The sequence below is a fragment of the Peromyscus maniculatus genome, chromosome 16, assembly GCF_049852395.1.
Source record: "Peromyscus maniculatus bairdii isolate BWxNUB_F1_BW_parent chromosome 16, HU_Pman_BW_mat_3.1, whole genome shotgun sequence".
Lineage (NCBI taxonomy): Eukaryota > Metazoa > Chordata > Mammalia > Rodentia > Cricetidae > Peromyscus > Peromyscus maniculatus.
Genome location: NC_134867.1, coordinates 33,950,152 through 33,965,134, shown reverse-complemented (window position 1 = coordinate 33,965,134; position 14,983 = coordinate 33,950,152). Strand labels below are relative to the sequence as shown.

The window sequence follows — 14,983 nt, the reverse complement described above, 5'->3', positions numbered from 1 at the left end:
ACCAGGCTGGCCTCGAACTCATAGAGATCCGCCTGGCTCTGCCTCCCGAGTGCTGGGATTAAAGGCATGCGCCACCACTGCCCGGCTTGGTATCTTTAATGTTGTTGCTGTTGTTTGTTGTTGTTTTGTAGATGCCAGGTAGGTGTTCTAATATCTACCGACGCCTTACATAACTTCTTAGATATGATATTTCTGTTTTCCCCTACTTCTCCTGTTTAATAACTTCCTTAAAAATCATACATATATAAAAACAATCTGTACTTAAGATTTTATTTCATTCATATCACATGTAACAAGTGCAAGTTAATGTACAAATACTGAACACAACAAAAAAGGCAAAAAAAATAACAATAAAAAGCTTATTTAGCAGATTCATGCAAAGAAATGAATTGGACACTGCAGATGTCACGGACCCTGTTTTACCTTGAATCATGACAAATGCAAAGGACTGATAATAAACTCCTACCATGGCACATCAAAGGAAGTCCTACATCAGAAAACATTAAAGAGTTTATGGAGAGAGGTGGGCCTTTCCCCAGAGTTCCGACAGCATGCTACTGAACTCTCTATTTTTAAAGCAGTCCTTGAACAAATGTCTAATCCTGGAATTAGAAAGTACATTGAAAGACCGACAAAATAATTTACCTTTCCCCTAGAAGTGCATGCTTACAAAAGAAACACCGCCAGCTATGAATTTATAAATAACCAAGGGCTTTCATTTAAAGTGCATCCAGATGCTTAAAAATCAAGGCAAAATATTTTATAGGAGAAGGAATCTTTCCACATTGGAGGTTCCCGAACCTTGGCTTTGGGAACCGCTCCCTCGACTCGTGAGTATGAAGAATTTTTTGGTCTGCTGGTGTCACCCTCTCACACCAGGTCTGTGCAGGAAGATCCACGCTCTGCTTCTCAGCTCACTCTGAGGAAATCCCGTGGGTCTGGAGGGCGTGGAGGGCCTGGAGGGCCTGGGAGACTGATGGGATCTCTTGAACGGTTAGTGTTTCCATCAACAAGATGAGTCCTTCGCTATGAAGCACCGGTTACTTGCATGTCATTTACAGAGATGCACACAATAATCTCATAAATCAAGCTGCGGATCAACATCCCCTGGAATGTAACCACACAATCCTCTGATGCTGACTGCTGTAAACACATGGGCACCATGATGTACAAAACTGATTCTGCTCAGATACACTACTTCATTCAAATCTAAGTAGGCTCATATATTTTATTTCTCAATTCCGTACTTTTATATACATTTTTTTTTTGGTAATAACAGTAAAGATGCTGGTGAAAAGTAATTTGTGTAACAATTCATAATGCGTGCAAAAGTAAAAACATGGATTCAAAGAAAGGTCGTATTTACAGCTCTTCAGTCCCGACAAAGGATGACACATAGTTAGGCAATCTCGTGACTCGCAAAGTTACACTTGGCTAATGCTGTAATTCCAAATATGGCACACGGCGAACACGACCGACGCTAGTCCCAGGCTAAACTCAGCCAGGATTCAACGGATTTGGTTTAGGTTGAAATTCAGTTATATAAAAAGGTTTCTGAAAGTATTGAAAAAAAGAGAGTGTACATGAAAGAGAACCCAACAATGTTTACAAAATGCCGAAAGTTCTTATTTTGCCCCCCCATCCATAAATAATGAAGCCCCCGGTGTCCCCACCCTCCCCCCACCTCCAAAAGATTTACAAAGATACGTTTAGCTCAGTGAGCAGAACAGAAGGATGACCGCTGCTGGACAGTAGCTGATGAGAAGCCCAGGCGTTTCCTACACACGCAGTCTGGTGGGACGGATGGGGTCCCCGAGTGCTGCTCTTGGAGTCCTGAAGACTTCTCACTCAGGAGCTAGAACCCCCCTTGTGCTTTGAATAAACATGATGAGCTTTAAAGTGGAAGCTGAAGGTACCAGAATCCCCCGTCTTCACAGTTCATTGTGGGAGTTCTTCTCCGCAGCTTTAAACATCAGGATAGAATTGAAAATTTTGAGAGCTGGGCCCAGCTTAATGCTCATAATTTTAACAATGTCTGTTTGGGTCATAAGTAAGAATGCTTCTCCATCAATTTGCTGAAATAAAGGTAGGAAAAAAACAAACAGACAAAGGAATATGGATTAACCAGATGCATTGTTGTGGGACCATCCAAAGCTATGTGCTGTAATATCAGCTGACTTCATAGCAATAAGAAGGCTTCTACCAGAGTTGATGAACACAATATTCCTGATCTATGGGTTTTTCTTACCTAAAATCACACATCAACAAAGTAAAACTCAATTGTCTGAAACTTCAGTCCACAGGAAAGTAGAAAGTGGCCATACTCTCTTATAACTTAAAATGTGTGTGTACGCATGTGTGTACACACGCATGTGTGTGCCTCTGTGTGTGTGTGTGTGTGTGTGTGTAGGAGGCCAGAGTTCAATTGTGCATGTCTCCCTCTATAGTTCTCCATCTTTCTTTGAGACAGGATCTCTCACTGAACCTAGAGCTTGCCATTCCAGCTCAACTGTCTAGCCAGTGAGTTCCAGGGACCCACCCGTCTGTTTCTCAGTGCTGGAGTTTCAGACAGATGCTGCCATGCCTGACTTTCTATGTGAGTGGTGGGGATTCAGAGGTCTTTATGTTTATGCTGCAAATTTCACCCACTGAGCCTTCCCCCCCTCCCCAAACCTTCTTGTGTTCCTCTGAATTAGGAACTGAGTCAAGAGGAGTATGTAGGGTTTTTAGTTACAGAAGATAATAATGCTTTGGGGACATAAGAGAATTCCGGCAAAGAACCAGTTACACATAAACACCCAACAGATTTAGTCTTCTACCATGAGGAAAATCAAGACAGTATTTTTGTCTGGCATGACCATAATTAGCCTCCCTCAGCAGAAGAGAAACAACACACAGTATGGGTGGAAGAATGTGAGGCCAGTGTTAAACGTCACAGACCATAGGTTGTTTCTTCTACTATTAGGGTAATTGTGTAAATCCTCTTCTTTCTGGGCCCCTTCTAAGATGAAAAGCTGTATTACAGAATAGGACACTTCGAAACTCAAGGCCACAACATGATAAAAATTATTATTTGGTTTAGTAGGGTGACAAATGTGACAGATTTTATATGTATGTATGTATGTATGTATGTATGTATGTATGTGTATATATATGTGTGTGTGTGTGTGTGTATACATATATATATATATATATGTATGTATGTATGTATATATAGACTTTCAGCCTTTAAGAAATTGGATGGTCTTAAGACACATTAATTAATTTCTTCTTCAATTTCCCCATTTTGAACAACAGAAAAATCTGACCACAATGAACGGCTTGATGGGGGTTAAGCTGTGTCTTCCGAAAATTCGTTTTTGTTTGCTTTGTTTTTGTTTTTGTTTTTGTTTTAGGAGACAAGGTCTCTCTACATAGTCATGGCTGTCCTAGAACTCATCATATAGACTAGGCTGACCTTGAACTCACAGAGATCCACCTGCCTCTGGAATGTTGGGGTTAAAGGTGTGTACCACAATGCCCAGCTGCAAATTCTCTGGAAGTTTTTTCTTTATTTTTATTTCCTGTGTATTGATGTTTTGCCTGAATGTATGACTGTGCACTGAATGTGTGCACTGCCCGTGGAGGATAGAGGGTGTCTGATCCCCTGATACTGGAGTTACAGACAGTTGTAAGTCTCCATGTGGGTGCTGGGAATCAAACCTGTGTTATCTGGAAGAGCAGTGCTGCTAACCACTGAGCCACCTTCCCAGCCCCTCTTTTATTCTATGTTGGATCCCTAAACCCTAGTTGCTCAGAATGTGAACTTATTTGGAAATAATGTCATTGTAACCGTTAAGCAGCAACTGCCTAAGATAAGGTCACACAGGTCAGGTGAGCTCCTGGTCCAGGAGGACTAGTATCCACCAGATAAAATCTCATTCAGCCAACAAAGAAAAATAAAATTATGAAATTTGCAGGAAAAATAGTCGGGTCTGGAAATGACTATATTAAGTCAAGTAACCAGGCTCAAAGCTGAATAGTGCATGCCCTCTCATATACAATCCCAGCTTCTAATTTGAAGAGGTATTAAGGAAGCAGGATGGGAAGGGTGATTGACTATATATGTGACATGAAAGCTGAATGAGGAATACTGGGGACAGAATGGGACAAGGAGGGGGCATCGAACACAGAGATGGGGGAAAACCCTGTGTGGGAAGGCATGAGCCAAACACAGTGTATGTGAAAACACCACAAGGAGACCTGCTACTTCGTACACTAACTCGAAACAAATAAATGCTTTTTCAAAAGATAATCTCAGGGGAGATGGTAATAAATTCCTGTTCTTGCACATATTACTGAGACATAGGTAAGATCTAAGCCTGCTCTTGGCTCGAATGGTAGTCTTTATTCTGAGCATCAAATGGATACTGTTAGGATGGTATCTGAAATTAAAATAATGAGAAAAAAAACCTCACCATATTAAAATACCGCTCATTTCTTCCTTTGGCTCATTTCTGTGCTATAAACTATATAAGGGCATGCTATTAAGTTTTGCAGGGAGTTTTATAATGAGTCTAGTGCTACTGTGCACGATCCTGAAATGCTCATGCAGACTTTCCTTCAGACCTCATCTTCTGTAAGACATTTTAATTCAAGTGGTTAATGCTGCTTGTAATGCAACTACACACCCAGTTGTGGACTTTGACAGAACTCATCTCTTCAGGACTGCCAGTTTAACACACGTCCTCACTGGTATTTCTCTGTGCTTTGATCCCATTAAGAAACATTTCACAACAGAGTGGAACACTTACTTCATCCTTAAACACCTTCCCATGTTCTTCACACCCAGGCAAGCTCTGAATGAATTCTGACACCTGTCAAAAACATCAAAATTCTAAGTTTTTAATTGAAAAAAAAAAAAAAAAGAAGAAGTTGGGATCCAAAATGCTGAGGTTCTAAAGTATTTGAAACATATAGCTTAGGTCATTCCCTCTAAACAAATTATCTCTTATCGGGAAAGAAAAAAAAAAAAAGGCCCTGGAAGCCTAGACACTATCCAGTCAATGCATGGTTTATCACACATGATGCCAACAATATCCTTGCCCCGTAGACCAAGTATGATAACAAAATGAAGCGATGAATGCCAACATACCTCATCCGTGCTCCATTTGGAAACTCGACTGGCAGGAATTCCGGCCACAGTAGGAAGAAGCTTGCTCTGCTGCTCCCAGCGCAAGGGCAGGCATGGGATTGGGGGCTTAAAGGAGAGAAAGACAGCCGACCGCCGCTGAGCCTGCTGGGCTTGCTGCGCTGCCGCCTGTGGGGTCTGCTGGGCCGGCTGAGGCTGCTGGGCCTGCTGAGGCTGCTGAGGCTGCTGGGCCGGCTGAGGCTGCTGGGCCTGAGGACTCGGCTGTGGCGGCTGGGCCTGTTGTGCTTGTGGAGTCGGCTGAGGCTGCTGGGCCGCCTGAGGCTGCTGGGCCGGCAGAGGCTGCTGGGCCGGTTGAGTCTTGGCTGTCGGCTGCGGAGGCTGCTGGGCCGGCGGAGGCTGCTGAGCAGGCTGGGCCTGCTGTACTTGCTGTACCTGGTGAGGCTGCTGTACCTGCTGAACCTGTTGTATAGTAGGGGTAGGTTCTTCCCGAACAACTGGTCAATGGAAAAAGAAAAGAAAAGAAAATCTGTTATCTGAAAGGCAGGAGGACAGCCCCATGGGCCATGCATCTCACTAGATAATGGCATCCGGGAGGTGGACATAGATAAAGAAAGGCTTTGTACTTTCAATATCACACTCACTGAGTAATTATCATTTACTGATGTTTGTCATAATACACTGTACGTTCAATTGACACACACTATTGACGACTATCATTGACTGTTGCTCAATGGTGCTTCTTGAGTGCTCTAGATAATTGCGCCTCAGAACAGAACTCTGTCCTTCAGAAATTCCGTCTCTTCCCCCATGCTTTAGCTGACATAATGGTAGCAGTTGCCAATCTGCAGCTGTTGCAATTTGTTCTCAGGTAGTTGCTTCCCTGACTTGTTCCAGCCTTGGTTTCATCCAAGCTACTTATCATAGTGGCATTACACAGCCATCAACTTCTTTAATGGAGATAAGAAACTATTGCAACAGTTGATCAAGTGAAGAGAAAATCCACTGAATGAGAGAGAATATCTGGGTTAAACAAAGAACTAAAAACAAACAAAAACCCAAACCAGGTAATAACAAGAAAACAAAAATCTAATTAGTAAATGTGCAAATTTGCAAAGGAAGAAATATAATAGCCAATGAACATATGGAAAAAAATGCTCAACCTAACCTCACGAGCCATCAGAAAGATACAAATCAAAAAAAATACATTGAGATTTTAGGTCAATGGACTCAGAGTGTCAGTCATTAAGGGAAAAAAAATCCAGGCACAGTGAAACACTTAGACCCCGTCGGTGGGAATTAGTCTAACCCCTATTGACCTAGTGTGAAGGTTTCTTAAAGAACTATGACCCAGATCTCCCACTGCTGGGTATTACCCCCAGGACATCAAGCAGACACATTAGAGACGCTTACCCATCAGTGTTCACTGCAGAGCTATTCACAACAGCTAACCAACTTAGGTATCCAACAACAGAGGAGGGGCTAAGGAAAATGTGGTGTATATGCATGATGGAAATTTTCTCGGCCCCAAAGAAGAACATTGTCTCCTCATTTATTGGAAAATGGATGCAACAGGGCACAATCATAGACATTATGATAGCTCTTTCCATGCTTCATTGAATCAAGGTTTTGGGTCCTTACCCTATTTTTACTGAATATCTCATATAAACCAAACACAAACACCGCTTATATTTTTTATTCTTTTTAAATTATTTAAACCACATTTGTTTTCATTCTAACTTAAATTATTTAAGTTGAAAATATTTTGCTGGATGCAGCTCTGTGGCAGAGTGTTTGCTCAGAATACACAAGAACCCAGGTTTGACCCGCAGTACTTAAGAACAATGTGGGAGAAGGTGGGTAACCTAAAAACTTCATCTCAGCTATTCCCAAGAGTTTAGCAAGTACTTGAAATAAATGCACACACAAGGCTGGCTTACATGAACTACGCTAAGGTTTTATCCCCACACTAGAGCAACAGGGTAGAGATAGCTTGCCATATGTAAGTCTTCTGCAAACGCATGTTCATCGCATCCTATGATGCTTTTTGTTTTCTAATGACACTGACATTTTACTCTATCACTACTGTTCCATCGACTCCCCTCTGGAAGCTGTATTCCTCACCGTTCATTTCTAGTGCTGTGCATTATCTCTCAGAAAATCAACAACCACTCTAAACAAGTGAAAAACACGAGGCTCCAACACTTGCGGTGGCCTCTGAAGTCTTTGAGGATGGTACTGTAAACACATACCACTCTGATTCTACAAGCAAAGTGGTTCTCAATCTTCCTAACACTGTGACCAATTAATGCAGTTGTGGTGACCCCCAATCATAAACTTTTTCATTGCTACTTCATAGCTGTAATTTTGCTACTGCTGTGAACTGTAATGTAAATATCTGTGTTTTTCCCATGGTCTTAGGAGACCCCGGTGAAAGGGTCACTTGACCTCCAAAGGGGTCGCAACCCTCATGTTGAGAACCACTGTCCTGTGACTCTGTGTCCTTCCCTTTCAGATACTCCTTCCTTTAGCAGTTTCTTCTATATAACTGAGACTGGACCCCAGTGTTATGGCTAAACAATGAGGTACCTGTGGTATCCACCAACCCTAAAACACATTCTCTCCTATGACTCGCATCCAAATGGGATGGAGAAAGCATCCTCATGTGAGTGACTAGTGATTCCTTAAACGGTATGGGAAGTGGCTCCAGGATTTTATCCAACACGTGACACAGACTAGAACAGAGGCAAGGAGACTTCGGTGGCAAAGCCGGCACAATGGTGAGAGTCAGGATGAGGAGGCTTGCAGGGGACAGTGTGCTGTGGAAAGCACAGGCATTCCGTGTGGAAGGCACTCCGGTCACTCGGATCTTGCCAAGGCTCTCTTTCCCACTGCCCTCCTCCGATACCATCCACCTGAATGAAAAATAACACTTTCCATTCCCATAGTTTGGAAATTTCCTAAAGTGAAATTTATCAAAAGGATCTGACCAAAGTCTTCTTCGCTCACACACTTTATTTGGTTTGTTAAAACATTCTGTTTGTTTTTTGTTTTTTAAGCCAGTGACAAAAATGAAGCGTCTCCTGTCACTGTCAAACCATGCTATGATGGTGCTATCTATACAGAAGGGAGAGAGGTCCAGCCACAGCACAGGAAACCCACACAGAGATAAGAGAAGTAGACGGCTGTCATCCTAGCCCCTTCAACGATAGGGTCCTGACCGAGATGCCGGCGTCTGGTAAACGCGGTTTAGACGTCTGCTCTGGAATCCCAGTGGAGTCAGTTTAACAACTCCTGGAAGAACTGCATGAGGTTTTCTCAATGCTTATCCTAACGTGTAGTGCTCGGCAAGTGGTAGAAACTACTTCTGTCTTGAAAGGAATGAAAATAGTCGACAGTCTTTTAGATTCAAAGTGGTAAATATGGAAAATGAGTCAATAATCCATCTAGGCTGATATTCCAGGAGTCTATAAAAGAGATTTTTAATGAGAAAGGAAGAAAGGCAGAATAAATGGGATATATTTGTTAAAAAAAATTGATGGATAAATGGGAAAAGGGTGAACAAAAATGTTTCATAAAACAAGTGGATTTAAATCACCAAGAACAGAGATACAATTTTCAAGTTACTTAAATTCAGGCATGAAAAATATCTGAGGGTAATTCCAATATTAAAGATCCAAATAATCAATCCAACTGTTACAGAGGCAAAAATGATGCTCGGGTTTCCCCAGGAGAATCTGACATGTTACTACACAGCATTCAGCTTCCCCATACAAGTATCCTATGAGAGAGAAAGCCTGCAGAGAGAACAAAGAACTGGACCTTCCCCAGGACAGAAGGATGCCAGGGAAAGGCCACTTTACAGAATCCCCACCGTGCAGGCTTTCCCACAATGGTGGAAAGGAGTATTTATCTTTTCAGATAAAGCAGACAGGAAAAAATGAGCAGCTTACAGTCAGTTTCCCAAAGTCAAGTTCAAAAACAGTAGAGAAAAAGAGGTCATGATCACACAGACTACACTGGATTGGCTGGAAGGATCTGAGTCTCTCTTGTTTTTTTTAGGGAGAAATCCTCCCTGCCCGCCCCCGCCCCCCCCTTAACAATCAGTTTGTCCTAAGACTCCAAACAAAATAGTTCTTGTGGATCCTGAAAACCTAAATCTTACTGATACTAGAAGGAAGTCCTGTGTGGCTGCTTCTCAGGCTCCTTCACTGAATGTTGCCTCTGTAGTATCTCTCACCCCCAGAGGCACAAGGCTAGGCTGGGCTGGGCTGGGCTGCTCCACCATCAAGGAACAGACTAGGAATGGACACTCTAGAGCGGACAGTGGGCTCAGCATGGATTGCGCCATACCTGACCTTCAGGCTTCACCCTGAAGGGATTCTGCTGAGACTCAAATGGAAGAAGCATGTGTTCTTCACAAAATACACATGGAACTTTCTCTGGAGTAAAAAAAAAAAACGATTGAAAAAGGAAAGCACCACCATCAGGCTCCTGATACAGTACATTCTGAAGAGCATAGATTTATGGACAGTATAGTCTAATGATCTTTATAAGCCCCAGGGAACAAAACCTCTGCCAGGCTCAAAAACAAAACAAAACAAACAAACAAACAAAAAACGGGCAAATGACATAAATCATGGCCCATATGGGAAACTGTAAGTCACCTACTCACCTACAATTAGCCCAGTGTGCTCAGCCACCTGGTGCAATACTGAACCCAACCTGGCTGTTAAATACTTCCAATGCCAAACCTTGGCTTTAACACAAGACGGAGAGATATTACCAGTAAAGGAAGAGACAGGGGTAAATGGAGCAGGGGTGTTAATGTGAACTATAACAAAAAGATTCTTTTTCAATTTAAATAAGATCTGAATGTTTAAAGAGTCCCAAACCAAACCACCACCACCACCACCACCCCCCCCCCCAAAAAAAAAAAAAAAAACAACCAAGAATGTTCATTGCTTTCCAGGCAAAAATCACGGAGAGAAGATTGGATTTAACAGTCAGGTTCCATTTTTCAAAACCCTAAAGCTTGGACTGAATTCAGCTAGCCTAATACTACCTGCATGGAATGATCTTGATTTGTTTCTTTTCTGTTTGATTTTTCTTAAAGGAAGAACCAAGCTTCAAGTTCTGGCTGAATATATAGTAGATATCCAGGCACTCAGTCTCCCTTCAGGACGAAAGCGTGGACTCTCCTGCCTGTTGAGAGGAGAGGGCTTACAGTGACCCCCCTCTTCAGAAACTGCCCAAGACAAAGGGAGCCTCTTTGTCTGCAGATGTACCCCGGCAGGGTTTGAACGTGGAATGGCTCCCACAGGCTCATGTGTTTGAACCCTTGGTCCCAGCAGATGGCGCTATTCCAGGAGGCTGTAGAAACTTTGGGAAATGGGGTCTGTCTAGCTGCCAAACATAGGGCATATAAGCACATCTTGTGTTTACAGTCCAGTCTGGCTTTGGTAGTCTCCCTCTGCTTCCTAATCTGTCTCCATGTACTACTTCATACTACAAGCTCCCACGACTACAGCAAAACCCCAAGTCACCATGTGCCCCACTCTATGATACTGGGGGCAAACAAAAAATCCTTCTTCCTCTAATGCATTCTGTACCATGGAGGAAAAAAAAAAATGTCTAACACTTCCTTCTCAGCCAGCAGCTGAGAACTGGCCAATCCCAAGACACAAAGTCCAACCCTCTGGCTGAACTTGGGATGACCTAAACCACTCAGGGCATCCACTTCCATTCTCTGTACCAGGGCCACCTTTTAATTTTGCCCACCTCTGCTTCTTTCCCTAGCCTCCCTCTTCTCAGTCTTCTCAGGGTCTGCTTCCAGGGAGCTGAATCTGTGACAACAGGCTGTGTCTGCATTAAGGACTGAGAGGTAGGACGCCATCCAGTGACTAAGGTCTGAGGCATCCCAATGTCTCCAGTTGAGTCTCAGCTCTGACTGGAAGCTGCAGGTCCCTGGGGCTCAGGTAATAACAGCCACACAAGCACTGTGTGGTAAGCCAAGAACAGAATTCCAAATGAAATATAAAACTAGTAAACTAGATGCTGAGTGAAAGACAACACAAACCTTTCTTATACATTAAATTAACTTTATAGAGTAATCTTATTCAAAATGTCTCAACACCACAAAAACAAACAAACAAATAAACAAACAAACAAAAAGTCCAAAATTTCAAAAGTCATCGAGAAAGTCAGCACTGCATTGCCGGCCAGTCTCACCTAGGAACATAATGTAGGAAATTCTGACAATGACTTCCATTATGAAGCTCTCTTCACCAATTAAAAAGACAGGAAGTGACACAAGCATATTCAAGTATAGGTTTTTCAGACAAATACATAAAAACCAAGGAGAAAACAGGAAAAGGAATAATTGACTTAGAAAAATAAACATGGGTTCTACCAATCTTTCTTTGCAAGGAATCACTAAACAAAACTCTTATGTAACTCAAGGGAAGAACAACAGAAAAATAAAACTCGAAATAAACTAGATAAAATGTAGCAGTGTTAGACTACCAAATGTGAACAGGACTGACATTCTCCACTGAGTATAGACTGTTCCACGGGGGCAGCAGCATCACCATAGGGAGTCCTCCAGCTACTAACACATTGCCAAGGAGGTATCCTAGGACTACATTAGGGTTACATGAGAAGAAAGTGAGGCACAAACACACCGATAGTACGTGTGAGCTGAGGCCTGACTGTAAGCCCTGCTCTTGACTTCTGATGAACCAATGGCTTACAAAGAAAAGCTGGATTCTTTGTATAAGAAGTCCAAACAGCTATGATAACGAAACCTTCCTAGGTTAAATATCTCTTTCCTTTATAAATTATAAGCAACACTGTAGATAATCAAATAATCGTGTAGGACTTATGGGACAGACACGTACTAAGCAGGGAACAACATTACTGCTTTTAATCTTCCTTGCAAGCTCATGGACATAGACCACACCATTCTTCGGGACAGACAAGGAACAGTGGCTTCAATGCTATGGATAAAGCCATGCAAGGACAGGTAGGAAAGGAGAGGCTATGCCTGGTCAACTGTAGGATCTGTATTTAGTGCCAAAGCAAGCACCATAAACCATGCTGAACATCACCCTGTACACATAGTACAATGTAATCACTAATTACTATTCTACCATAAACCATGCTGAACATCGCCCTGTACACAGATTTCAATGGAATCATTAATTACTGCTTTACAATAATCAGGCTCTCATTTCAGACAGTCATTAGTTTCCTTCCCTCAGGCCTAAAATCATCTAAACCAGAAAACATATATGAGAAGGGAAGTCTACAAGAACAAGCAACACAGTGGTAGCCACGGTAGCATCTTCTTATAAGAAAAATAAACAATAATTACTCAGCTATAAGCAAATTATAAGTTCAATCTACATGATGACTAAGAGTCATTATGCCCTCGTTGCTTAAACTATCATCTTTGAAACAAAGACGGAAGAAGTATGACTTAGCCTAGCAAACACTTGTTTATTTTCTTTTCATTTTGTGCTTTCACATCAAGACGATAGACTGGATTTCAAAACACATTTGAAGCAAGTGAAGCCAGCAATACTAAAGCAGATGTGTGGCAGGAGCCACAAAGAATGTCTCTGCAAACCTTACATCTGATGCTGCACCAATGTGTGAAAGAAACTGTGGACACAGGTGCCCGTTGAGTCTGTGCCATTGAAAGTCTCTCGATATCTGGACTTCTCTTGTTTTCCATGAAGGAAGAGCCAAACCAAGCTTATCTTCAGTACACTGTGATTGTTATTTTCCAGTTGTTTCTAATTACTTTTACTTATTCTGTGGTGCTGAGAATCAAACCCACTTTCTTGTGCATAGACACTATGCTGTTATGGACTACACCCTGGGCTACAGTGAAGTTTTTGGTTCCTAAATATTTATGGTAATAACCAATAATGACATGATAGTGCTATGGTTACCTTTGGCTTCAGCTGACGTCCTCACTTCATTTTCTCTTTTCTCTTCAGAATCTCCTTTGGCATCATCAGCACGCTGTTCCCTGAGAAAAATAGCTGTCTCAGTATTTTATCACAGATGAATTTTAAAACATATCAGAACTGCATCGTAGCAACTGTTTTTTTTTTCCTTAACTTAAAGACGGATGGATGGTACCACTAAATGTTACTGAATGAAATACACCACAAAGCAGCCAATGCCAATGATACCCATAAATGCTCACTTTCTTCATGATCATTTGGCGGCTGCTATTCAGAAAGCTTCTTAATGGTGAGAATGCTATGAAGATGAATTGCTCTGGAAGATATGGTTACTGAAAATTCCAACTACAGCTTGGAATATACCTTCAGGAGCAGTAACACTTGTACTGTTTGGTAAGACTCAAAAAAACCAAAACTTTCCTAAAGTCTGCACCATGAGATCAAATCACTCTATATGCCTCAGCCCCGAGACTGGAGTAGAAGCTGAGACTAGTCCATTGGCATTTCCTGGCTTAACCAGGTCAATCCACTGAAGTGAATGCTCCTCTTTTTGAGCAGGAATGGATTAATTCTGAAATCATAGGCCTTGAATACTCTAAAATGGACACAACTTATTAAAACTTTGATTTAGAACTCTAACCCTGAGGTTAAGGACAAAAACTGTTTTTTTTTTTTAAATTTTCTAAATTAAAGTAGAAATTTATGGGACTTAAAAATTTTCAATCTAGCTGGGCGGTGGTGGCGCACGCCTTTAATCCCAGCACTCGGGAGGCAGAGCCAGGCGGATCTCCGTGAGTTCGAGGCCAGCCTGGTCTCCAAAGCGAGTTCCAGGAAAGGCGCAAAGCTACACAGAGAAACCCTGTCTCGAAAAACAAAAACAAAAACAAAAAACAAAAAAAACAACAAAAAAAAATTTTTCAATCTAATGTATTCCATTCTGAAGGTCATACTAGAACACACTCCTCTGTGTTTGCAATATTCTGACCCAGGCTGCACTTTTAAGGTTCAAGAACAAAGTAAATACAATTAAACAAATTAATTTAACACAAAAGCAATTCTTACTTTTAATTCCAAAGGCACATACTCTGTAATTGAAACCATGGTGTGGCAATACAATGAAACTACCAGAGGAAGCATGCAATCAATGTTCACTACATTTTAGAAATCTTGTTTTCCAGAGTATATGTGAACTCTCATCTGAACCTTAGCTCCTGTTTTAGTGTTAGACTAGAACATCTTGTAACTGCTGAAGACAAGCACCTATTTGATAATGAGGATCCAGCCACTATGCAATACAAATATTTCCCCAAGAGATCCAGAGAACTCCAAATGGGGACTTTGAGGAACCACATCCCTTCAGAGCATCCTGAACCTGTTTAGTCTAGTACAGTGCCAATTCAACATCTTGAGGGTCTTACTCCACATGTGAGAACTGATGACTGACAAACGTCGTTACCCGAGGTTTTGACAGAAAAATCTTATTTTTCTCCATAGGAACAGTAGAGTAGCCAACCCTAATTACACAGGCCTGTAATCCTAGCTACTCAGGAGGCCAAGATAGGAGATTTACATTGTAGGGTATGTTCAAAGCCAGCATGAGCCCACTTAGTGGGACCCTAAACCCAAACAAAAAATCCAAACAAACAAAACAACACACAAAAACTCAAAAAGGACTGCAAATACAGCTAGCCTGTGGGGTGCTTGGCTGGCACATCCAAGTACCGTAATCACTAGTACCACAAAAAATAAGTAAAATCAAAATAAAACACCCACAAAACAAAAGATTCAATGAAGTCATGCTTCCTAATTACAATATGTCAAAGTCAACTTGCTACATGCTAAATTGACTCACAAATTTCTAGACTTGTTTGCACTAAGC

The 14,983-nt window shown here is 41.8% G+C and overlaps 1 protein-coding gene across 14 annotated transcripts in view; it reads right to left on the bottom strand.

Moving 5' to 3' along the window:
* Nucleotides 1–245: 245 nt before the first annotated feature.
* Nucleotides 246–14,983, bottom strand: part of L3mbtl3 (L3MBTL histone methyl-lysine binding protein 3) — a 115,907-nt gene continuing 101,169 nt past the window's right edge. For all 14 annotated transcript variants that reach the window (XM_016005242.3, XM_006986708.4, XM_042262174.2 and 11 more), the window contains 4 exons: nucleotides 13,087–13,166; nucleotides 5,135–5,625; nucleotides 4,794–4,856; nucleotides 246–2,075 (listed from right to left, as the gene is read on the bottom strand). In XM_016005242.3, coding sequence (XP_015860728.1) covers nucleotides 1,932–2,075; nucleotides 4,794–4,856; nucleotides 5,135–5,625; nucleotides 13,087–13,166 — 778 coding nt within the window. In that variant the 3' untranslated portion in view covers nucleotides 246–1,931. The remainder of the gene's footprint in view (nucleotides 2,076–4,793; nucleotides 4,857–5,134; nucleotides 5,626–13,086; nucleotides 13,167–14,983) is intronic.